Source organism: Sinohyriopsis cumingii, chromosome 8, assembly GCF_028554795.1.
Source record: "Sinohyriopsis cumingii isolate HCF-2022 chromosome 8, ASM2855479v2, whole genome shotgun sequence".
Taxonomy (NCBI): domain Eukaryota; kingdom Metazoa; phylum Mollusca; class Bivalvia; order Unionida; family Unionidae; genus Sinohyriopsis; species Sinohyriopsis cumingii.
The window spans coordinates 97,645,499-97,672,994 of NC_142968.1; the positions used below are offsets into that span (position 1 = coordinate 97,645,499).

The 27,496-nt window shown below is 39.8% G+C and overlaps 1 protein-coding gene across 1 annotated transcript in view; it reads right to left on the reverse strand.

Annotated features, from left to right (window-relative positions):
* LOC149794205 (dipeptidyl peptidase 9-like) overlaps nt 1–27,496 on the reverse strand; it is a 78,213-nt gene that overhangs the window by 20,331 nt on the left and 30,386 nt on the right. Inside the window, exons 11-14 of the mRNA XM_089968312.1 lie at nt 25,948–26,029; nt 22,865–22,991; nt 20,853–21,030; nt 165–276 (exon numbers count right to left, since the gene is read on the reverse strand). Of these exons, the coding sequence (XP_089824438.1) occupies nt 165–276; nt 20,853–21,030; nt 22,865–22,991; nt 25,948–26,029 (499 nt within the window). The remainder of the gene's footprint in view (nt 1–164; nt 277–20,852; nt 21,031–22,864; nt 22,992–25,947; nt 26,030–27,496) is intronic.

The window sequence follows — 27,496 nt, forward strand, 5'->3', positions numbered from 1 at the left end:
GATGTTTTAAAATCAAGTGCAAACTGGTCTAGCAGGGTTTTTAAAAAAAAAGTTGAGGACAACAAGACAATGACAAAATGATGATGGACAATGCACAAAGGAACATATACCATAAGCTCAAATGGTCTTATGACCAGGTGAGCTAAAAACTTAAAACTACCTACCAGTCTGTGCATGATATGGCTCTCAAATCGTAACCCTCTATTACAGGACCCTCGACCATCTATCACCACTACAGCATATCCCTGAGAGGCCAGAGTATGGAGACGTATAAATCTGAGGAAAAAAAATAAATTCATGCTTATTTTAGAACAGAATATGAAATATCCCTGAATAATTTCAGAAAAACACAAAGACTCTCTAGAATGCTATTTTTCAAATAAGAATAACCCTATCATGTATATGAATGTTTATATGTGATTTTAATGACTCTATTATACACAATCCAAAACCTGATACTAGTGATGACACTGCCAGATAAGAAATATCAAATCCACTCTATCTACCAATGCAGGCTAGAAGCTAATGAAAACTTTTGTTTCACAGTGGATAAATTAAGATTAATAAGCACTGCAGATTATATCGACATATGTAATGATTTTCGTAGCAGTAGTGTAAAACCTTTTTTAATACTAGTCTGATTTTTTTCCCTTTACAGAACAAAAATTAAAACAAGAGACCCACGTGGACCTAATTTTTCTAACCTGGCATATACTGGCCTAAAAAAAAAATTGTGACATCTATTTCAGGATAATTTCCAGCTATTTGGTAGAAACTGATGGCATTACATCTTGTTTAATCTTCAGTCAGACTGGATGATGAATTGGCATTTTTTGAATGAATGTCAAATGTGTTCATGTTAACTCCATCTACCACATCTGGTTTGATATGGAGAAAAGTTGCTCAACAATAGTGTCAGTATCTTTGCAACAATTTCTATACCTGAAGGGAAATATGTATCAGTTGTAGAATTTCACCCTTTTGCCTGGGCAGTAACATTGGACAAAATCTCCATAAAACATCTCCTAAGAAACACTCCCACCAAATCTGATGAAAATTAGCCCAGCTAATCTACCTATGAATAGATTTTCAAACTGGTTCTTTGGATTCCACACCAATGATAGGGAAACTACTCCAGATATCACTTCGATCTATTTTAGTTTTGTTTTAGGAGGGGTATTAATGGCATATTCAAATGTTTAGACCAAGTATAGTTAAAACTGGATCAGCTTTTCTAAAAAAAGTTAAAAAATAGGTTTACTTCATCCTAAGAAATGTTACTGCTACGTTTGATTGAAATTAGTTCAGTTGTTCAAGATAAGTTAAAAATAGATTTTTCACCCAGTCATCACAAGCTTATTGGCACCATCTTCATTTAGGACTTACTAACTAGGTATAATAAGAAGTCTACTTGTGAAAAACTCATTTTGATATAACCATCCATTTGGGAGGATAACATATACTATTTTTAAGATAGTCACTACAATGGCCATGCTGAAAGTTAGTCATTTTCATTTAGCGCCACCTCAACAACATAAGAAGCCATTAAGTGACAATCCCAAGTTGATTAAACCATCCATTCAGGAATTGTGGTGACAACAAGATTTTCAGGCTGGCTGCCATGGTGGCCACATTGGACATAGGATTGGCACTTTTAGTGCTCAAAGAAAAGTTTTTTTGAGACACAGGCCCAGGGCTGGTGACTATAAAAAAAAAATCACAAGCCAGTACTCAAATTTCCACATGCACAGACTCCAATTTCCAAAAATTACCCCTTTTTTTAAATATTATTTGTCACAAAATGTTATGTTTGCCACACTTCAAATATGAAAAAATAAAAACAAAATCATATTAAACTCGAGTCTTTATTTGGATCTCAAAAAATTTCATGTAAAGCACTGATTTCCTCCAGGTCCTGAGTCTAGCTCTTGTCTAACTGTCCTTCTTAGTAGTGTATCAATAGCACTGACGTTCATTGGCATCAGAAGCATGTTTTGATTAATAGTTTCTGTTTATATTTTTGTTGTTCATAGGTGCTGCTTAATCTGTTTAACCATTGTACTAGTGTAAGCACAAGCCAGGGAAAGCTCAATTATTTCTCATGAAAGTTTAACTTGAAACAGCTTGAACAATGCAACAGCAATTAAACAAAACCATAAAAAATACTTCTCAATGATCTGCCAAAATCATTTTTGGTTGGGCTTTCCGTTTCCAAAGGATGATCAATTTTTAAACAATGACTCGGAAGCAAACACTACCACATTTGATCCCTTTATTACTTAAAAAACTTCTGGCATCTGGCCAAACCTCTCCAGATTACAACAATAAAGTAATCAATTAACAGCTTGTGTATACATGCTAGTTGCATTATGCAGACACACATCATTGCACTGGTTTAAACAATTGCTGGAACATTTCCAGTACCCAAAAGACTGGTTTTGGCTTGTTTAAAGCACATCCAAAATGGTATTTAAGAATCACATGTATGCTAAAGCCATGAAAGCATTAGTTATAGTAACCCAGGCAATCTGTTCCCCATTCATAAATGATGTACTCTGCTTTCAACATAAAGTTTTCAGCTTTCGATATAAGTATAAACAGATGATCTTCATAAGGTAAGGGGCATACATGGGGATAAATATTAATAATGTTCTAGTCTTTCAACATGATCCATCTTGAAAAGAAATTCTGCATTTCATCAGTACATCAAAGTTTTCTCAGCAATTAAATCAGGAGGGACCTGATCTAAAATTTGAGGGGCCCAGAGTAATGGGCTATCAGATCTTTTGAGAACTGACTATTATCATTTAGAATCTTAATTAGATCTTACTAAAAGTCTTTTAGTGAAAACCCCATTTTGATATCACCATCCACTCAGAAGGAGTAACAATAACAATATTTTCAAGATGGCCACTGTGGCATCTATACTGAATATCCAAGCTGAATCATTGTCATTAAAGACCAATAAACCATGGGATGAATGTGTGTTTAAAGTTTCATAGCAATCACCCAAGTAGTTTAGGAATAGTGATGACAAACTTGTATAGACAGACAATGAACAGCAGATAAAAATTCATCCCCTAAGTTCTTCTGGACTACGACCATTAGAGCATACAAAAATATTCAATACAATTTTAACAATGTAAGACAACACCTTTATTTTACAACTTTACATGGTAGATAAATGTTGCTGACCAACCATACAATACTGATGCTGTTATAAAAATAGAAATATCATTAAATGACTTATTTTCTTCAAAAATAATATAATACAAAATATCAATAAACTGATTTTGTCCAAGCCACTGTCACTCTAAGACAAGTGAATCCCAAGTCTCCACAGCTGTTAGTAGTTAAGTGGGGCACCCTAGGGACAATGGGACTTAGCATTAAAAAGACCCCTGGGCAACTCTAGGGACAATGGAAATTTAACATGGAGAAAAATCGTGGGCAACTCTAGGGACAATGGGAATTTAACAGAGTTTGGATCTGTCTAGGGACAAGGGGAAATTAACATGGGAATAGAGTTTGGGCTTGTCTAGGGAAAAGGGGAATTGAATATGGGATTTTTTTTTTAAAAAAATTTTTTAAAATTTAAATTTAAATTTAGGCAATGGAAAGGCTATCTCTTTTCGAGAAATATGGCTGGCCCTGAAAAGGGCCTTTGGGTTTATGTTAATGTATTCATTAACATAAAGGGTACCGCATTGGTCTTCTTCTTGTCCTTAGGCTACGTCTCACTGTTGGTCCGTAAATCAGCACTCTTTTCAGGCATCCTTGTCTTTCAATGTAGATCCTACGTATCCACAGGCTGGTGTTTGTCCTGTGGACAATGGTCCACTTGGATCGGACATACATGGGTATGTCCGTCCGGAACATCATGGAAGACACAAGCGTAGAAGATTGCACATCGGTCCACATCTTGAAGCGACGAGAACAAGTGAATCAATGCACTGAACTGCGCTTATTTATAGGTAGAGGTAGGATTGAAACGGATTGACTTCATTCACCAATCCAAACACGCGTTACAAAATTCAGTCAGCCCGCATCCAATCCGAAGAGAGTAGTCTGTGACGTCAGTTGGTCTATATAGATTCGCTAGCGCTTGTGTGCAGTCAATCTATGCGACAGTGATTCAACATGACGGAAACTCAGAAAACGATCCATTGGGGTGCACCAGCAGGGGAGACTGCCCAAGGGAACCCAGACTTACTTTCAGAAGAGGTACATTGGGATTTTGTGGATTTTCTTACCTCGCAAGAATTTGTTCCGGAACCTTCGTTACCTTCTTCATTACCGCAAGTGGATCATTTTAGACAGAGACAGAAAGAAGAATTGGAGAAATTTATGCAACGACAAAAGGAAGCGGAACAAGCTTTTCTCCTACAGCAACAGCAACAGCAACAAGAAGAGGTAAGAAAAAAACAACAGCAACAACAGCAAGAAGAAGTAGCAGCAAAGAAACAAGAGGGTGAAAATCAAACGGCTACGGTACTGTTGGACATTTTAGCGGAGTTAAGAAGTCTGAAACAAATGTATCAGACTTCTTTATCATGACCGAAGAGAATACGACCTTGCCGAGCTAAACACGCCAACCCTGTGACTAAGCCTGTCGTACCACCCTTAGTGATTTCAACCCAATCATCAGAAGTAGGCCTTGGCCGTGGCAAAGGCTTAAGGCAGTTAAAGTTGATTGGTTAAACTCACCCCTACACCAAAATAAAAAGGCCCTTTTCAGGGCCACCCACATTTCTCGAAAAGAAATACAATTTCAATTTGCCAATAACTCAAAAATAAACCCCACCCATTTTACCCTTATAGTACGTGTCTGTGTATGAGTGCGTGAGTGTAGCTTCTTATTTTAAAATCAAAACTCAAAGACACTTACCTTATATCATTCATGTATTCTTTTATCCATTGTTACAATCCAATTCACAATTCACCACAGAACACTTTAATTAAAAGTTCATTGACTTCTTCTTTCTCCTTGTTTAGTCTCTCTGTTTTTTGAATTTCTTCACCGTCACACTCTTTTCCTCTTCTTCTTCCTCCTCGCTTTCTTCCCTTCTTTTTTGCTCCTGTTTCTTTGCTTCTTTTAAATAGAATTGTCTTTTTTCTTCCTCTTCTTCCTCTGAAGAATCCCTCTCTTCTTTCGAAGAATCCCTCTCTTCTTCTGAAGAATCCTTCTTTTCTTCTGACTCCTCTTGTTTCTTTTTTGGGCAATCTGGAGACCAATGTCCTTTTTCTTTACAATAATAACAGGTATCTTGACTTTTGTCTTTTTTAGCCCCTGTTTTTTTTTCTTTTTTGACGGTCTGGACACTCTGAAGACCAATGCCCTTTCTTCTGACAGATATAGCAAGTATCCTGACTCTTATCTCGAAAGGAAGGAGAGTAGTCCGTCGGCTGGTCTGAAGAGAATTTTCTAATGACCCCTCGCAAAGCTCTGACGAAACGTTCCATCTGGGTAGTCTCTTCCATCGTTCTCCTCGGTTTGAGAGTGAAATGAATAGTGAAAGGACAAGACACACCCTTTTAATATACGCTGGTTTGCTATGACTATAAATTAGTCTATGGTGTTTGAACTTGAGTCATTTGACGTTTTGCACTCAAGATGAAACGATCCTATTCATTCGAGAAGAAAGAAGAAGAAGAAAGTAAGAGGCAGAAACGTGATCTATCGCCTCGTACCAGGGATGAAATCTTGGCACAGATTCATGCCAGTGATTTTGAAGAGGACATGAGTGAACCAGAATCCGAACCCTCTAAACCAAGTTCGTCACCCTTAGTCAACCCTGAAAAATACTATTCCATTCGAGAGACGGAAAAGCGCTCCTCTAGAAAATTTAGAACCACGGTTTACACCTACACGGTGAAGTTTAAAGATTTCAAGGCCGACGTACCCTTAGAGAAAGCAGAAGGGTTTATCACCGAGATGTGGGATTCTTTGCTCACTGCACTCAAGCGACAATGTCAACCCAAAGAAGACGATCGCTTGACACTATCCATAGATCACGACGGTTTGAAATCCCCTGTTTGGATCGAGTTTAGCAGACCCGCAGAACTGACCCCTTCCAAAGTCATGGACAAGATTCAACACGTACAACAATCTAATGACCAGTTTGACATCACCGATGGTAAAGCCACACTGAAAATGGCTCACGTCTCTCTTCCTCAAGGGACAGGACGCAAAAAGATGTTATTGGTGGACGACCTTCGCAACACCAAAACAAGTCTCGTCCGAATTAACAACCCTCAAGACCAGATGTGTTTAGCTCGAGCCATCGTGGTGGGACGAACCTATGCCAACAAGAACGACACGGTAGAATGGAAAAGAACCTGGGAGAACATTCGAAAATCGAACCGAACCAAACAACGAAACGAAGCAGAACTCCTGTTGCAACAAGCTGGCCTGTCCAAAGACACACCCTGTGGCATTCCTGAGATGCAAAAATTGCAAGATGCCCTAGCTCCACGCTACACCTTGAAAGTGCACCCTCAAGAAATGCGCAGGTCTCTGTTGTTTCGAGGCCAGGATTTTAAGGACGTAAAATACATTCATGTCTATCATCACGATGACCATTTCGATACCATTACCAGTATCATTCCTGGGATACAGTTATTATTGTGAGAAATGTGATTATGGTTATAACAATCGAGAGCAACACAAGCATTGTGGATTGAAATGCCCAGGATGTTTGGCCTCTCCACCCTGTCTGAGCGAAGAACCAGTGCCTTGTTCGACTTGTCTGCGCACGTTTGTCAGCCCTGCCTGTTACCAGCAACATTTGAAAACACAAGGTTCACAGAAGAAATGTGCTTGTCAACTCCTGAGATTGTGCCCAACATGTGGACAAGGCATACTTACCAACAATGCCAAGGCACACCTATGTCGAGGAAAGAAAAAATGTCACATTTGTCACCACATCGTTGACTTGGAACACGAATGCTACGTGCAAAAATACCAACCCCCACCAGAGAAATAGGACGGTCACAAGAAGAAAGGCAATTTCATCTTTTTCGATTTCGAATGCATGCAAGAGACCGGCATTCACATTCCTAATTTCTGCGTGGCTCATCGAGCATGCGAGAAGTGCATTCAAGAACCTATCTTCAGTCATTGCCCTCACTGCAGCAAGATTCCCGGAGGGCATGAAAAAATCTTTTGGGGACCAAACACGTTAGCCGATTTTGCCCAATGGGTCTTAGACCCCATCGACAAGACGTGGAGCCAAGAGGACATCGAACGTTATGGAGATTGTCATCGTCATGCCACAGTGATGGCTCACAATTTCTCCGGATACGATGGACAGTTTCTTTTGAGGTACTATACGGAACATGGCACCGAATGTCCTAAAGTGATTTTGAACGGAGCCAAAATCATTTTCATGCAAGTGGGACAAGTACAGTTTAAAGATTCGATGAGTTACTTGGCCATGCCTTTGAGCCGAATGCCTAAAACGTTTGGAATGACAGAAATGGCTAAAGGGTACTTTCCACACTTTTTCAATACGGAAGGCAATCAACATGCTGTTCTACCCCATTTGCCTGAGGCTCACTATTACGACCCCGACAACATGCGTACCGAACAACGAGAAGCTTTCTACGCTTGGTACCAAGCTCACGCCTCGGACCCTTTCGACTTTCAGGAAGAAATGTTAAAGTATTGTCGTTCCGACGTGGACATTTTACGGCGTTGCTGTGGAAAATTTCGAGAACTGTTCATGGAACACGGAGGAGTCGATCCTTTGAAAGAAGCTTGCACCATTGCCAAAGCGTGTTCCTTAGTGTACCGCCAACGATTCATGCCTGAAAACACCGTGGCTGTCATCAGTCCTCAAACGACCCACTATGTCAAGCGTCAATACTCGGTCAAAGCCCTATGTTGGTTACATTACTTGTGCGACAAGGAAGACAAATGGATTCAGCATGCCTGCAAAGGAGGAGGCGAAAAGACCATCGGAACGTATTCGGTCGATGGCTGGGACTTAGAAAACCCCAAGATCGTGTACGAGTTTAACGGTTGCTTATTTCACGGATGTCCCGTCCGCTACCCTGACCGTGACACTAAAAATCAGTTTTTACAACGGACCATGGAAGACCTGTACCAGGACACTTGTCAGCGACGCCTAAAGCTAGAACAGCAAGGATACCAAGTGGTGGAAATGTGGGAACACGAATACGATCACCGTATGAAAACCGATCCTGAGTTTAAACGCCTCGTGGAAAGTTACCAGTTCATGGACCCACTGAACCCGAGGGATTGTTTGTACGGAGGAAGGACCAATGCCACCTGTTTGCTGTACCAAGCCGACGAAGAGAAAGGAGAAGAAATCAAATACTTGGACGTGTGTTCGCTGTATCCCTACGTGTGCAAATATTGTCGCTTTCCTGTAGGGCACCCGCAATTGCTGACGGAACACATCGACCTGAAAAACATTCGACAATACGAAGGCTTGATCAAGTGTAAAGTTTTGCCTCCCATGAACCTATACCATCCCGTCTTACCTCACCATTGTCAAGGCAAACTGATGTTTCCCTTGTGCCGTACTTGTGCCGAAACGTGCAACCAGGACCAACCTTGCCATCACAGCCAGGAAGAACGGGCCTTGACGGGAACCTGGGTCAGCGTGGAACTGTTCAAAGCTCTGGACATGGGATACCAACTGTTAGAAGTGTACGAAATTTGCCACTTTCCCAAGACACAACAGTACCACACGGGTGACCCTACTCAGAAAGGCATTTTCGCCGACTACGTGGATGCCTTTTTGAAACTGAAACAAGAAGCCAGCGGCTATCCTTCCTGGTGTCACACTCCCGAAGACCAAATACAATTCAAAGAGAAATACTACGAACAAGAAGGCATCTCTTTAGACCACATCAAAAAAAACGAAGGCAGGCGATCGTTTGCCAAAGTGATGTTAAATTGCTTGTGGGGTAAAATGGCACAACGACCGTGTTTACCCAAGACGGAATATTTGACAGAACCTTCCCGCTACTTCCAGATGATTCACGACAAGACCAAATACATGAAACACGTGGATGTTGTTCAAGAGGATTTGATCTTGGTCAATTACGAAGAAGATCTGGACTTTGTACATGACGACCCTTTTGGAAATGTCATCATTGCGGCTTACGTGACAGCTCATGCTCGCTTAAAATTGTACGAAGCTTTAGAACTGTTAGAAGAACGCGTCCTGTACTTTGACACAGACAGTTGCATTTACATCCATCACCCGAGTCAACAGCACCCTGACATCGAAGGAGACCGTTTAGGAGCCTGGACAGACGAGCATCCCGACGACAAGATTCTAAGTTTCGTCAGTGGTGGTCCCAAAAATTACGGCTACGAATACCGGGACAAACAAGGAGAAGTGCACACGACGTGCAAAGTGAAAGGACTGACTCTGAATCATCGTACCAGTCGAGTGGTCAACTTTGGGGTATTGAAAGAAGCCTTGCAATCGGGAGAGGATGGAAACTTTAAAGTGACCACCTATCAACCGAACAAGATTGTACGTTTACCCACTCACCACATCGTCAGTCGACCCTTGGAAAAAGTCTATCAAATTGTATACCAGAAGCGAGTGCGACTTCCCAATCACTTCACCTTACCGTACGGTCACGTCGGTATTGGTCTGTATATGAAAAGGAACCCTAGGCAAGATCGATAGTTCATTGTTCATTAACTTACCATGTCGTTGACGAAGAAGAAACCAGATTGGTTAGGAGTCAAATGTTGGACATCACCAAGACCAGGGTTTTGAGGCTTGGACACAAGAGGTGGCCTAGTATGCACGAGAGTTATTCAAGGAAAAAAGTTACTTTTCAACCTGTGTTAGTGACGGTGCCAGAAGAACCCGTCACCCAGGACGGGACTGTCGTGGACAGGCCTGAAAGACCCTTTCGGGAGGACACTTGTGTGACCTTATCCCCTACTATAGAACTGGTTAGAACTTTACCCAAAACATGTTGTACAGACACTTGTGTTTATTCCACGTTCATGGTTATCATGTGCCTTTTATTCTTGTACTTAAGCCTTTGGCTTTTATGTATTTTTTGTCTTTCGTATTCATGTTTGAAAAAAACATTCAATAAACGTGTTCTGAAAAAGTATATAAACTCTTGTCTTGTTTGTTTTTCGTGTCACAAGTGACATTTCTCACACCATGGCTACCTCTGCTGTCTCTGCTCCCTCTTCCTCTACTGTCAAAGTCATCGACGAACACTTAGATCGTGCCAGTTGGGAGGCTTTGTATCTTCGCCATCCCTTTAACATGCTCACTGCTGGACCTAGCGGTTCAGGCAAAACCGAATTCGTCAAACGTTTGATCGAACATAAACATCATTTGATCGATCGACCCCCTCAACGAATCGTGTGGTGTTACAAAGAGTGGCAATCGGCATACAGCCTCTTGCGAGAAAGTCAAGGCGATTCCATCGTGTTTGTGGAAGGCATTCCTAAAGAAGACGATGGCATCGTCTCTGACTCCCGTCTAACCCATTTGGTCATTTTCGACGACATGTTAGGAGAAGACGAAGAAGAAATTAAACTGTGGTTCACGCGCAAAGGGCATCACCGTAATGCCAGTGTCGTTTACATCACCCAAAATTTGTTTCAACAAAGTAAAGCCCATCGCACCATCAGTCTCAATGCGCATTACGTGGTGTTGTTTAAAAACCCTCGAGATAAATCGCAAGTGCAAGTCTTAGCCAAACAGTTAGGAACGCCTTGGTTGACTCAGGCGTACGACGATGCCACTCAAACTCCACACGCCTATTTACTCGTCGATTTGAAACCTACGACTCCCGAGGATTTGCGATTTCGTACCCACTTGTTTCACCACTGGTGCCAAGACGGAGGGCCTGTTCTGTACACGTCTCCGTCCTCGACTTCATTTCACTCCCCATAAAAAAATCTATAAACACCTCAGACCCTTTTTCGTCTGTCTCACTCTCAGTGCGAACATGACGTCCCTTCAGTCGCATCTTCCCGTCAAATTGATTCGTGCCTTGTATGGCATCAGTCGAGAAAAAGATCCACAAACACGAGCTCGTGTCTTAGAAGCTAGTCTCAAAGAAGTCTTACGATGGTTCACGGTGACAGCACGTCAATTACTCCAAGGAATCATTCAGATTCCTCATCAAACCAAACATTTTTTCGATCGAAACAAAGTCGCTTTGGTCCAACTGGCCGATCCCCGCATCGACACTCAAACCAAAAAACAAATCATTTTGAAACCTGGAGGGAGCGGTACTCTAGGAGGGGTCATCATTCGCTCACTCTTAAGATGGGATCCTAATGCCCCCAAAGTTATCCCCAAGACAAAAGTCCAACGAAGCCCCAAGAAGAAAAAGACCAGGTCCCCAAGGAGAACTTCTCCAGTGGCAGGACCCTCCTCTGACCAGACACCACCACCACCCCTGAAAAAGAAAAGAAGCCCCCAGAAAAAGAAAAGTCCACAGAAAACTAGTCGCAAGAGAGGCACTTCGGCCAGGACGCAACCTTACACTCGCAAACCACGACCTGCCACGGCGGTGACTGCGTCTCCGGCAGCTTCACGTTTGTCCACTTCTCCGTTAATGACACCCAGAACTGAAGAGTACTTGGAGACGTTGATCACACCAAGAACTTCTCCGTTGATGACCCCCAAAAGAACTTCCCCAGTGGCAGGACCTTTCAATTTAGTGGCACTGGCTGCTGCTCACAAAGTACCTTCTCCCAAAATCAAAGTTCAAGAAAGATCGGGCATGTTACAAAGTTTGCTGGATTTGTCCAAGCAAGAACTGGCTCGATTTAGTCCGTTACGTACACCTGCACGACGTGTCATGCCTGTCCTCAAACTAATACGACGTAAAGACAATCAGTGGCGACGCGTTCCAGTATAAAAAAGGCCTGTGACCAAGTCGGGTATCAGTGTTTTTTTGGTGCTCCTGAAGACTCAAAGATGTCACCCTCCAGAAAACCCCAAGGAAAGAAAAGGAAAGGACTGCCACCACGTTTAGCCAAACATGGGGACATGTTATCTGTCCTGTCCAAAGCTTCTCCACCCCTACGAAAAAAACTCATTCAAACAGCCTACAAAGAGGTCATCGATACCGTGTGCGAATGTTGTTTGAACGTTTTGAAAGGCACGATCCCTTTGTCCAAACACCAGAAACAATGCTTAGGCAAACATCGTCACGTTCTTCGCCAAATGGTTCAAAAGAAAATTCCCAATCGTCAAATAAAGAAGATGTTAGTGCAACGTGGAGGTATTTTACCTCTCTTGTTAGGCCCCATACTGAAAGGAGTCTTGGGAACCATGTTGGGAGGACTGGTGGGAGCAAGATAAAAAGGCCCTCGGAAGTTCCAAGATCTCAGAATCGACCCCTGACAACCCCATGGAAGGACGAAAACTAGCTTTAGTACCTTACAAACGATGGATGGAATACCATCGATGGCAAGAACAACGCACCCCGCATTTACCTCCCAATCCCCATTTGAGCGAGATGTCCCAGTTACAACACGAATTGCAGTCCTTGATGGATCGCCAAGATTTGTCCGAAACAGAAAAATCGCAAAAGTACGGTCAACTCTTGCAACGACTGCAACTCTTTCACCAGAAAGCTTTAGACGAAACAGCTCTACCCACTCTGAAAGATTTTAAGACCTTGATGAAAAGTCCAGCACCATCACCAGTACCAGTACCAGTACCACCAGTACCCGTGACCAAGACAGAAAAAGGAGAAGAAGAGGAAGGGTTTCAAACTCCACCAGAAAAAGTACGCAAGTTAACAACACCACCTACCTCCAGAATTGGATGGATTAAAAAGATGATGGCCACCCCTTCTTCATCACAAGAGAAAAAGAAAGTGAAGACAGAAGTGAAACAAGAACCGATATCCCCCGCTCAGACATCCTTCTCCTCTTCGACACCTATTGCTGGCCGCACACGCAAAGCATTGCAATCCAAGAAAATACCCCAAGAGAAAAAGAGTAGCATCCTCCAAGAGTGGGTGTCTTATTAACACACCAACCAACACAAAAAAATGGAAAAAGTCTTAGCCAGCATTTATTACGATCCCTCCCATCCGGCAGGTTACGCAGGAGTTCAAAAATTGTATTGTGCTGCCAAAACGCGACTGAAAAGTCTCCGTTTACCTCAAGTGCAACGATGGTTACAAGAACAAGCTACCTACACTTTACACAAACCCATTCGACGCAAGTTTTCCAGAAGTCGCACCCGAGTGGAAGGCATTGATCATCAATGGCAAGCCGATTTAGCCGATGTCTCTCATTTGGCCAGCTACAATCGTGGCTACAAATATTTGTTTTGTGTCATCGACGTCTTTTCCAAATTTGCCTGGGTCGTGCCCTTGACTTCCAAATTGAGCAGCAAGTTAGTGCGAGCCCTGCAACGGGTGTTGAAACAAAGCGGTCGTCACCCTCTTCGATGGCAAACGGACAAAGGCACCGAATTTCTGAACCAAGCTTTCCAAAAAGAATTAAAGAAACGTGACATTCATTTTTTTACCACTAGAATCCCGAAACCAAAGCCAGCATCGTGGAACGTTTTCAACGCACATTGAAAGAACGCATGTGGAAATATTTTACGCATCACCACACTCTGAAGTACATCGACATCTTACCGCACCTGGTGCAAGCGTACAACCAATCTTACCATCGAAGCATCGAACGTGCCCCGCAAGACATGACTCCCGACAACGAAGTGTTGGTGTTTGAGAGCCTGTTTGGTACGTCCCCGACGAGGGCTGTCCCTGAGAAAAGTGATTGATTGATTGATTGTTTGTTTTTTAACGGCGCATCAGCACTTTTAGGCTATTTAGCGCCAAACAAAGTGTTACTTGTATAATCTTTTAAAACTTATAAAAGGTTCTATATCGACCAGCGATATAAAAGAACAAATGGTTGAAATTAAAAACGGTAAGATGGTAACGGTGCAAAATAAAGCTTCCCGATCAACGGGAGATGTAAAAAAGATGAATAGGTATTAAAATGGGACGGTATATATATTGCATAAAACTGCACAAGGTGATAGCATAAAAGTCAGAGTTTTGAGTAAATATTTACGGCTTTCAAGAACTCGATAATACGAGTGATGTTTATATTATCAAAAAGTTCTTTCATGTCATGCACAACGTAATAACGAGCTTTGGGTGCGCATTGGCAAAACCAAACGCACTTTCGACAAAGGTTACTTACCTAACTGGACGACCGAATTGTTTCGCATCACTGGACGAGTGCATGGCCGTCATCCTGCCGTCTATAAATTGGAAGACATGAACGGAGAAGTGCTCAAAGGAACGTTTTATTTGCCCGAGTTACAACGTGTCACCAAAAAAGAAGACGACGTGTACGACATCGAAAGCATTCTCGAACGCAGAACCCGTAAAGTGGGCAAACGACGTGTCAAAGAAGTGAAAGTACGTTGGAAAGGATATCCACCCAGTTTCGATTCTTGGATCGACGCTTCGCAAGTCATCGACTATAAAAAGAAGTGACCATCATGCCCTTTCACACAGCAGACGCAGCTACGTTGACCACTCCTCCTTCACCTAGTTCTTCTGTGCAAGATTTACAAAAACAACCCTTGTGGGTGTGGTGTGGAGAACGTGTGCCTAAAACGCAAATCGTCTTTTTCTGCCAAATCTTCGTGGTGTATTGTGTCATCGGGGCAGCCATCGCCAATTTGAGTTTGCAACAAGGAGACAAACAATTGTGGACCATTTTATTGAGCAGTTGCATCGGTTACCTGCTTCCTAATCCCTCCCTGAAATTCACCTCGAACGGGAACCCCGGGAACCTTGTGTCCAGTGCCAGTGCCAGTCACCACTTCAATCACAACCAGAACCCCATTTTGGGCGGAGACACGCCTCTGACGTCCAGTAACCCCTCGGACAGACACAGAACTCTGGAATTATGAGTCACCAAAACCAATTTTACTTAACTTTACCCAGTGACAGTTCCATGGAGGTGTTTCCCAAGAACACGTTGTGCTGTTACACGGCCAAATTACCTCAGGCCATCCAGGTAGATCACGAAGCCCATTGGGAAGTGGCTTTAGTAGAAATGATTCACCCGACCCAAGTCCTCAATGTCCTTCCCAATCAAAATTTTTTTGATGTGGAAGTTCATGACGAGCAAATGCAACAGTGGATGGATAGCAATGTCAAATATGACAAGAAAACCCGTACACAAAAGTACACACCTATCACTTGTTCATTCCCCCAGGCTATTATTTTAGTGGTCAACATTTGGTCAGCACCATAACCTCCAGGTTTAATGTCGTGTTTCTGAAAGCTTTGGAGCATGTCAACAAAAATGTCACCATGGAGTACCACAAAGCAGCTCGTCGCTTCTTGATGAAATTTGAACGGAGTAAAATCCTGTCCATTTTATTTTGTCCTGAATTGTATGACATGTTGGGCGGAGACATGGACATGAGAAAGACCATGATCAAGAAAAACGAATTACCCATCGTTTACGACAACGAGTCTTTTAGCAAGTTATATCGTGCCCCGGTAGAACTGAACCAAGGACTGAATTTGATGTTCGTGTATTCCGATGTGGTGGAGTACAACGTGGTGGGACACACCTCCGTACCGTTACTGCGTGTCATTCCTTTCAAAGTGGATTCTGCCACGAACACTGACGAGGAAGGTGGAAACACTTACCACGTCCACCGCGAATTTGTCCATCCTCACTATTTGCCTGTCAGTAAGTCGTATTTGGACACGGTCAACATTGCTATAAAAGGAGATCTGGGACAAAATATTCCATTCACCAAAGGAAAAGTCACGGTGAAACTCCATTTTCGAAAACGGTTCTCTCATGACTCTTAAGTCATGTATCCAGTGTACCGAGGGGTTGCTCGACAGCGAGGACACGGCTTAGGAGACATGTTAAAATCGGCCTTTCGTTTGGTGGCCCCGGTGTTGAAACCGATGGTGACACGCGGATTGCACGCCTTGAAAGATGCGGCACTGACGCAAGGCAAAGAATTTCTCCAAAATGTCATCATCGACAAACAAAACCCTAAAGAAGCCTTCATGAGGGCAGGCAAAAATGTCTTGCTGCAAACGGGCAAAGACATTTTAAGCCAACGAGAAACACCTATAAATGCCCTGCACGCTACCGAGTCAGGCATTCAGCAAGGACAAGGCAGAAAGAGACGACGAAGAAAACACCCTTTCACCAGACTTCAAGCGAGAAAGGCCAAGAAAAGAAGAACCGTTCGAGACTTAGACGTTTTCGATTATTGAGAAAAGAGACAAAAAAATGATGCACCGAGAATCTTGCGCTTGTTCCAAGACGGAACTGGATCTGTTTGCCATGCCCCCCACCATGATGACCATGCAAGAATCCCAGTGGGTGGAATTTCACCCCGTCTCCTCACTGACCGATTCCGCTCCCATCGAGTTTGAAATCAAAGGACAGCCCGAAGATTACATCGATCTGAATAGCAGTTACTTGTACCTGAAAGTCAAAATTCTAGATAAGACTGGAGGTGCTATAGACGATGAAGCAGTAGCTCCCGTCAACAATTTCATGCATTCCTTCTTCAGTGGAGTGGACTTGTACTTGAATAACAAACTGGTCAGTAGCAGCATGGATACTTACCCTTATCGTGCCTACCTGGAAAATCTCTTGACGTACGGAATAGATGCCAAGAACACTCATCTCAATGCCTGTGTGGTATGGGAAGCTGACGAACCTACCAAGTTTGAAATATTGGAAACTGATGAAAAGAAAGACAACAATGATGGATTTGTATAACAAAGAAAGAGAATCATGGGAGCCGACACAAGTTTAGAACTGATGGATCGTTTGCATTTGGACATGTGGTTGCAAGAAAAGTATTTGCTGAACGGGGTGGATGTCCGCCTGAGACTGAATCGTAGCAGTGCCGCTTTCCATTTGATGGCTGATAGTGACGGTTACAAAACCAAAATCCTAGAAGCCAGACTCTACGTACGCCGTGTGGAAGTGTAACCTAAAGTGGGAAACGACATCAGTCAGACGTTGAGCAGAACGACCGCCAAGTATCCCATACGACGCGTGGATGTGGAAACCTTCACCATTCCCAAGGGACAGCGATCCATGATCGAAGATCATCTGTTCCAAGGACAGTTACCCAAACGTTTGATCGTTGGTATCGTCGAGAATACAGCCTTCAACGGAGCTGCCGAAAAAAATCCTTTCTACTTTCAACACTTTGGCGTGTCCAAAATCGAAGTCAGTCGCGATGGCAAGACCTTGTGTACCCGACCTTTCGAACCTGACTTTACCAAGAAGAATTACTTGAGATTGTACTTGTCCCTGTACGAAGCCACCGGACAGTTAGGAACCAATACCAGTCACGGTATTACGTACGAGGATTATGCAGGAGGCTACGCTTTGTGGGCTTTCGATTTCACTCCAGACCAAGGCAGCGACGAGGGACATTTCCACCCTATAAAATCCGGTCAGATTCGTGTGGAAATTCAGTTTAAAGACCGAGACCCTGATGAAACGGTGAACGTCATCCTGTATGCAGAATTCGATAATACCATAGAAATCAACAGATTGAGAGAAGTCATCCTAGATTACTAGAAACCATGGAAGACTGTTATCCCTCTTTACCTAGTGGAGAAACTTTAAAGATGGAATGTGATGAGACTGTGGAAAAAATGTTGTATTTTGAAAAAAATTGTTTGATGTTATGATGTTGGATTATTGTTAAAAATGTTAGAGTTGTTGTTTAGTGTTAAGTGATTTTTGAATAAAAAATGTTGTGTTTTGAAAAAATGCCTTTGTCTTTTGTTTAGCTATAAGAATGTTGGATTGATGCTCTTTCATTTCTTACTATCCCTCTCATGACACTCACTAAACGTTGCGACTCAAAAACCGTGTGGGGGATGTTTTCCTTCACGTCCGCGCTTTGACTTTAAGAACCGGGTTGTTTCCAGTCTAACCATCCATTGTCGACTCATCCTCCTAAGAAGATGTGCTCCAAACTAGCTAAACTCAACGAAGCCTACGTGAATTTGCATAGGGTCAGACACAGTCTGATACCGAAGCCAGAAGAAATAGAGAATGTGAGAATGTTAAAAGTCACTGAAGACCTGATAGAAGAGCTCTTCAGAGAAGAAATGAACAGGGAGAAAGAAGAATGGACAGAGAAGTACAGACTTCAGAGACAGCAGCAACAGCAGCAACCTGAAGCTGACAGAGGCTTTGTCGATTGCCGTATCGACACCAAAGAGTTCTTCTTCTCTTTCCGAAGAAGCAGACCTATCGCCAGAAAGTCTATCCTCAGAGGACATCGCATTCTTAGAAACTAAAAAAGAATGCCATAGCAAACAAAAAAACAGCCCTTTTCAGGGCTACCCAAATACTCTAGAAAAGAAATAACGATCGATTTGCCAATGTGTGTAGGTAGAGTAGTGTGAATATAAACACTAACTCTTTATTGATAGTGAGAGTGTATGTGTTTGTGTGTTTGTAAGTGCTCATGTACATTGGTGTGGATAGTAGATTAAAATGATGTCTTTATTTGGTGTTTGAGGTGTAGATTTGAGGTTAGATTGGATTGCTTTGCGTATGTGGATAGTCTATTGAAGTGATTTATAAAAATTTTAAAATAGTGATGGGTAGCATAAAAAAGTGAGTGAGTGTTTCTTTTAGGTCCGCGCATTGTTGTTTTTGGTCATGATGTAGGTAACATCAATTTTATGTTTTTTAGGGGGATGTTTTCCTTCACGTCCGCGCTTTCACTATAAATTGACACTCGCTGGGCAGTCTAGCTACCCTTGTTGATTGATCAACACCAAAAATGAACACGAGACTGTCTAAACTGTTGGAACTTCATGTGCATCTGGAATATGCCAGGCGCCTGTTGAATGAACTGGCCGCGGAAGCCATTGTGGAGGAGGGAAGGATAAGAGAGGAGGAGGAAAGAAGAAAAAAAGAAGAGGAGGGGAGAAGATATAAAGAAGAAGAAGAAGAGGAAAGAAGATACAAAGAGGAGGAGAGAAGAAACAAAGAAGAGGAGGAGGAGAAGGAAAAGAAGAGAAGAAGAATAAATTTCAGAATCCCAGAGAGCGAAAATTGGGATTCTGAAGCGACATATCCTGCCTCTGCTCTCTCCCCAAAAAAAGTAAAAAGTAACTGGGGGATAAGATGTGTATGTGGCGCCAGGCCTGGAAGGTGCCACCATTAACCAGGTGTCCATGAAGTTCAAAAAAAAAAAAAAAAAAAAAAAAAAAAAAAAAAAAAAAACCAGCCCTTTTCAGGGCTACCCAATACTCTAGAAAAGAAATAACCATCAATTTGCCAATGTGTAGGTAGAGTAGTGTGAATATAGACACTAACTCTTTTTTAAGATAGTGTGAGGGTATGTGTTTGTGTGTTTGTGTTTGTACCCGCTCACGTACGATTGTGTGAATAGTAGATTATGGATTTGTTTATTGTTCTTAGCGTATGTGAAGAGTATAGTTTGGGTTTTGTAAGCGCTCACGTACGATTGTGTGGATAGTAGATTATGGATTTTGTTTATTGTTTCTTAGCGTATGTGTTTGTGTGTTTGTGTTTGTGTGTTTGTGTTTGTACCCGCTCACATACGATTGTGTGGATAGTAGATTATGGATTTGTTTATTGTTCTTAGCGTATGTGAAGAGTATAGTTTGGGTTTTGTAAGCGCTCACGTACGATTGTATGGATAGTAGATTATGGATTTTGTTTATTGTTTCTTAGCGTATGTGTTTGTGTGTTTGTGTTTGTACCCGCTCACGTACGATTGTGTGGATAGTAGATTATGGATTTGTTTATTGTTTCTTAGCGTATGTGGAGAGTATAGTTTGGGTTTTATTATATGAAATGAAAAAGTAGGGGATGTTTTCCTTCACGTCCGCGCGTTGTTTGGTCATGATCTAGGTAAGATCAATTTTACGTTTTAGGGGGATGTTTTCCTTCACGTACGCGCTTTAAGTATAAGAACCCACAGTATTCGTCGTTCAAACCATTCTGCAAAGAATAAAAAAAGAAGATGGCTTCTAACCAAATGGACAAAATACAAACATTACAAGACGTTTTAGACAACTTAGGAATGATGGAGCAGATGTTGATAAGACTGGTTGAAGACCATTATTCCTATAGTCCCCATCGTGTAAAGATGGAAATTAATAACTTAAAAAAGGTAAAGGACAAGATTAGTGGTGTCATGAAAGAGATAAAGGAGGAGAAGGAGGATGAAGAGGAAAGAATAAGAATAAGCAAATGGAACGAAAAGATTGAAAAAGAAGAAGAAAATGAGAAGAGGAAGAAAGAAGAGGAGGAAGAGAAGAAGAAAGAAGAGCAGGAGAAAAAAAAGAAAGAAAAGAAGAGAAAGAGTGTTGGAGATAAAATAAGAACTTGGTGGAGAAAAAGAAGAAACTAGAAGCAGAAGAAAACCCAAAGGCCCTTTTCAGGGCCAGCCATATTTCTCGAAAAGAGATAGCCTTTCCATTGCCTAAATTTAAAATTAAATTTTAAAAAATTTTTTTTTTTAAAAAAATCCCATATTCAATTCCCCTTTTCCCTAGACAAGCCCAAACTCTATTCCCATGTTAATTTCCCCTTGTCCCTAGACAGACCCAAACTCTGTGTTAAATTCCCATCGTCCCTAGAGTTGCCCACGATTTTTCTCCATGTTAAATTTCCATTGTCCCTAGAGTTGCCCAGGGGTCTTTTTAATGCTAAGTCCTATTGTCCCTAGGGTGCCCCACTTAACTACTGCTGTTAAAGCAGCCATAACAATGAGAGAGAGAGAGAGAGAGAGAGAGAGAGAGAGAGAGAGAGGGAGGGAGAGAAAAAATGTCATGTATCTTACTTCAGGCCTTTGAAAGAGTTGGTGACTAGTTGTACTTGTGGCCCTCCATACACAAAAAGCACTGTGGGATACCGTCGTCCAAGCTCCTGGTTATGTGGGCGATAATACATCCCGTGTACTGTATGCCCAGCAATACTTTGGTAACTGAACAATTCTGGTGGGTGGTATTCTTTGCATGCTTTAAAATACCACAGTAACACTATAATTACACGAGAAAGCCACACTATTTTATAACATGGGGTTTTATTTTGAACATTATGTCATGTATGACAAGAGGACCATTGTATATGTTCTGTGTATAGACTTTCCAAAACTTTAACAAAAACCTTCACATCATTTATGCCATCTAAATTTAGTTGCCACTGGAATAATAATGCACATATCTAGGTCTTGCTATCTGCTAATGAGACTTAAATACTATCAATATTTTATTGCTTTTTTACCCTTGATATTTAAATCTGGCAATGCATGTGGATAACATATAAATAGCAAATGCTCAATCATTTTTCAGAGAAATGCAATTTTTTCCTCTATTAAATGCTAAAGTTACAAAATACAAACTTCAACTAATTTGCAATTCATGGCACTAAATATATGAAAAACCCTAAGTTAATGCTCAGTGAATGTTAAAAGATATAAACGATGTGTCATTGATATGAGTGACTTTATGAAATGCCATAAAGTTCAAAGCACATGATTAGACTTACAGATGACCAATATTTTAAATAACTGAAGATAGTGACTGTCAAATCAATTCATCCGGATAACAAACTTACTTCCAAATATTTACACTTTTCAACTGGTGTAAAGTTTTTCAAAATAATTCTCTGCAAATAACGTATAAACTTAAACATCCTTTACAAGAAATAATTTTCTTATTACAATTAAATCAATATTAGAAGAAAAAAACAATTATCTTGAATTGTATCAAGAAATACTGATTTTTAATTAAACAATGCACACTGTTTAATCTAGTCTGCCGCTTTACATTGTCGCTAAAATCAAAGCATCTAATTAATATTTCTCACAGTCCTCTCAAAACCCACAACACATCATTATACAGAACTGTCTTGCTACTGTATTGATTTATCAGCCATAACACAAGATTAAGGTGGCTTATAGTGCAACTGATTATACTTCTTTTTAGTTTTCTTTCAGTTAGAAATTAAAAATTGTTCAATTTAATCCCTAAAATGTATTTTGTTAATTTGTATGTGCTGTTCTAGTGAAATGAATGAATCTGTTTTCTGCAAAGTATGTAACCACAAACCTGTGAATTTCAATGGTTAAAATCATGGGTTACTTTCCCTGCTTTCCTTTAGTGAGAGGGAGAAATATGTTAAATGAGGGAATAAATGAATGAAAAAGCACACATGTTCATAACTATTTCTAACTTCACTGAAATTGATTAATATGTGCAGATCTTGTTGATAATAAAATTCACTGGATATCTTGATCATATAGGCCTATTTACCAAGTTTGATCAAAATTGTATCCGTCATTTAAGAATGCCACAAGCTCAGCCAATTAGAAGCAAGATCACCAAATCAACATGCATTCATTTGCTCATCTAAGATCATGATGACTAAAGTCTATTTCACCATGTTTACTCAAACTGGATCAAAAATACAATTTCTTGAGTGGTCACAAGATAAGCTTATCAGGTTCAAGATCACATCATTATTATAAATGGATTTCACTCAGTACTGAACTAATAAGGTTTTAAGGTTTTGATTATATGTGCCTAAATTCCAGGTTTGTTCACAATCAATCAAATAATTTTCTGTCTTCGAAATCCAACCTTTTTAAAGCTGTAACAAGATGATTTTCCTAATTTTTCCTTTCAAATGCTTGAAAAATTATGAAGCTAACTATTATGTCAAGCAATATCTGAAAAAAATCTTTTTTACTGTGTTTGGGTAACAGTGATCCAAAGACTCTTTCACACAAGCAACAAAGGCACAAATTAGCAAGTCACAAATTATACAGGAAATGATGTAAAAGTTGCTTACATGTGGGCCCCATGAGAACTCCTAAAAGCTGTGTTGAGACACGTTGTCCCACATGCTGAATCTTGTATACATTGCTCATTGGAAACTGATCAATGGAGCTGAACACAGTGACAAACATGCTTAAATCCTGCAATGAAAATGAAAATGCAATGAAAGAAAACCATCATCTTAAAATATTCATTAGGATAAAAAGTTGACAATATCAAATATTAATTATCAGCTTGCAAATTGTCAGTATGGTACATCAATATGTTCCATCACTGTTTTACACTCATCAACCTGTGTATTTTTATGAAGTTCATCTGTTTTAATTGGTCTAAATCGGTATAAAATGACATTGATTGGTGTAAATTTTCATGGTTAATAGACACATATTTCTCCTCTGGGAACTATATCATAATACTTAAACACAAAATCAACACTGACAATGATAAAGACATTTACTGTTACTGCAAAGGAAATTTTGTATGATAAATTATGTTTTACTGACAATAATTTTTTGATCACAATAAATGTTAAGAATTAAGTTTCACTAACAAGCCCTTCTGGAAAAACAATTGTTTTTTATATTTACCATCTATGTATCACACAGACTATAGAAATAGTATCTCTGTGAAGAAATTATTCAAGGTAACCATTGTAATTACCTCTCCACCCCACAGCTACCAATATACTAGATGTACCTCAGTTTAAGATTGTATACATCAATGAGAATGTCTGCACAAAAAGGAAGGTGTGGGAGGGCAAATCATAAAGTGATTGGGCATGTTTCAAAGAAACACACCTAGCAACGAAAATTAATTATTCCATTTAATACATTACCCTATAACATTAATGCTTGGAGAACAGATAAGAGATGAATAAACTGCAGAGGATGTTGTGATATGGGTCTCTGAGTTAAGAGTAAAAACATCCTGCAGAACATAAATGCCATGAAGCCTCATTCTAACAGGAAAGAAAATGTGTTCCTTTTTCCATCTTGAAAACAATGTTCAGGCAAAATCCAGCCAAAGCATTAAGTCAATGTAAATGACTTGGTTGTCCTGGCATCAACAAGGTCTGACTAGACAACCACTAGCTGGTCCACATGAATAAGTTTTCTTTTCTACGAATCTCAAAGATAAAAACTCAAGAATCCAAAGCCAACAAGCCTGACAACAACCTAAATAATGTGTCAAATTATGCATCTGATCAAATGAGATCTCAGAACATGCAAAGTTAGAGCCAGGAAACCAAGGCTAGGGGGGATGTATCCTTCATTGCCTCTTCCATAGAGAGGAAGAGTCTTCATAGGTCTCAATGGCTGCTTTCCATGTATTTAAGCAAGCACTTGCGAGCACAATTTTGGGCCTCTCTCAAAGAAACTAGTGTGACAAAGAGTGAATAATCACTGTCAGGAGATACATCTGGTATGATACATCTTCACTGACATTCGAGACAAATGCTAAAAGTTGAAGGAATTGAACCATGCAATGTTTGTACTTTGAGTTGAACTGGTCAAAATCACTTGCATTGTTTCACTAATGGAATCTCCCATGGGTCCCATGATTCATGTGCACCTAACCTAGCATCCTAAGATGGCAATATCATCTATACTTGCTTATAAGTGGAGTCCAACTGCAAACACAACAGAGACAGATCTGCATAACATGCTAGCAGATCAGTGTCTATGTTGTTTATTCTACTATTACTCCTAGCAAGCTGCATAGACCCTGATCTGCCAGTGCATTATGTGATCTAGCTATGACCAGTTTGCAGTTCAACTCAACTTATATGCAAATATATATGGAATACACAAGCATCAACATGATTTCTGTATAGAACAGCATAGTATGAACCTATATGATATGAAAAATAAAGAAAAGAAATGACAGACTGGACTGTTACATATCATTACTAAACCTTTATCCTCTCTCCTGTATAAGAATGTTAGTGATATAGCAATATTAATAAATGAGAGGGTAATTTTATGGGTGTATTACAGAAAACTAGCTGTTGATGTTAGCAGTCATTATTCTTTAGCTGGAAGCTAATACATGAATTTTTGAACTGTGAATTAGATGACATCCAGTATTCTTATGTGGTAGAACTAAGATTTTGATTAACACAAACCAAGAACCTGCATTAAGTTCACTGGTAATATGCAAAACAGCTGTAGTTGGTTGGTCCAATGTGAAACATACACAAAATCTTTAAATCAAAGTTTGGTTAGCATGATTTTTAACCTGTCCTTGAAAGAGAAACTGAATCTAGTCGGGTGGGTTCCTTTAAAAAAAAGAAGTTACAAATAGCAACTATTAACAGATGACAAATTGAATTTTTTACTTTTAGTAATGGCAGCCACATTAAAGGTGGAGTGGCATCGTTGTTTTAAATATGAAAGCCATTCATGACAAGAAGCTCCAAGCCAGTGTGGTTTTGGAGAAGAAATTTAAAATAGCAAACGTTAAAGAATACAAGATACACAACTGATACAAAGCCATACCATCTTACAGCCAGATACATTAAAATAAAGCTGCATAGTTGGCGACAAAGTCCACAATAATTGGAAAAATACAGGCAGTTACTAATAACATTATCAATGCTTAACATACAAAAAAACCAACAACTTTGCAGGCCAATGGTAGCCATTGATGCAGAAATAAAATGATTTCAAGACATATGTCAACATGATGTTGCCTGTACAGAGGGAAGGCTTAAAATGAGTTACATTCGGCATGTGGTAGTCAACTAATGTTGGAAAGAGGAGGTAAATATAATGGTACCTTGGAAGAGTTACTTTCAGGGATACTATTTTTATTATATAGCTTATACGGTATAAAGACAGGAAAAATATGCTTTCGATTTCATGGGAGGGCTGAATTTGGGATGTAACAGAAATAAATTTCAAACATTAATATGGTTAATGTAAGTGGGTAATATATTCAACTAAGAAATGTTACATCAATAACTAGCTATATGCCAAGTAAGTTTCAACTATAATTACAGTAATTATTGTCCTTTCGATTTCATGCACATAGCATCTGACTAATAATTATTCCCTCGTTAAGTGCATATGATTAAACGTAACTCAGTATACTTACTGAGCTAAAGAAAACAGTATGGGAGTATTTTCTCTCTGTTAATCTGACTGGCTCCACGGGACTTCTGAAGGACACAACATACCTGAAGTGGGAAGCAAACATTTCCTATCAGCGTGAAATTTAGAAGGATTTCACATGAAGAACATCTATTCATAAAGGACACATGGATATTACCATTACAATTTTCTTTAAAACTATCCTTAATATGTAAGAAACATGTTGAACATGAATACTCTTTTGGGATTTTAAATGTGTTCCTCAGCTGACTAAAGCTGAGCTCCTCAGAGAAAGTTTTGCAAATAAATACATGAAATATATTTTTGTACAATAAAATTTGATCTGAGAAACTAATAGTTATTTTTAAATTATACAATTTTATATAGTGCATTAGCATTAAGTCCATTAGGATACAGAGGATCTAACTTATGAATCCAATAAGTTTCTTTTATGAGTCTATTCATGTCACCATGCACAATATCTATTGGCATGAAAGAAAAATCAAGTAGAGAGTGATTATTGGTGTTAAAGTGTGTTGAAACATTAGAGGAAAACTGAGGATCTCTATAATTTTTTATATGAAAGCGATGATTATTCATTCTCTTAGAAACTTGTTGTAGTGTTTGTCCAACATATTGCATGCTACATTTTTTACAGGTTATTAAATAAATCACATCAGTTGATATGCAGTTAGTGTTATCGCGTAAAGAAAATACCTCTTTTGTATTAGCACTACTGAAAGAAGTACTTTCTCTTATGTTTGCACATTGAGAACACCGGTGTCTGTTACATTTAGATGACAAAAAGTGTATTTTTTAATTTTCTGTCTGTTTAGTTCTGATTAAAAAATCTTGCAAATTCTTGGGTCTTCTATAAGCGAGAACTGGTTTAATTTTGAAAAGTGATTTGATGCTAGTTTTATTGGATAAATTTAGGAGACTATAATATTTATTAATTATACAACCTATATTAGGTAATGAAGGATTATACTGTATTGTGAAAGGAATTACATCTCTCTCTATTTTACATTCTGCTGTGTTTAAAGCCTCATGTTGAGTAAGATTAAAGGCTTTGTTCAGTGCAGAATCAATTATGTATGTAGGATAATTTCTATTTTGGAAATAAGTTCGTAATTTATTCAAAGAATTTTGTAATTGACAATCATCTGAAATAATGCGTCGGTATCTTTTGGCCTGGCTATATGGTATACCATTTTTACATGACATGGGATGACATGAAGAATATTCCACATATTGGTGGATATTAGTTTCCTTGATATGAATATTTGTAGAGATAGTGTTATCAATATTTTTTATTACATTTACATCTAAAAATGAAACATGCGTACTTGATGCAGTATAAGTAAATTTAATTGTCAGATGAAAATGATTCAGGTGATCAATAAATTTTTTCAGTTCTTCATTTGAATGGTTCCAGATCATAAATATGTCATCTAAAAATCTAAACCAAACAGATGGAATAAAGTTTTCGTTTTGAAGAAAATCTTTTTCTAATTTACCCATGAAAAGGGAAGCGAATGAAGGAGCCATGG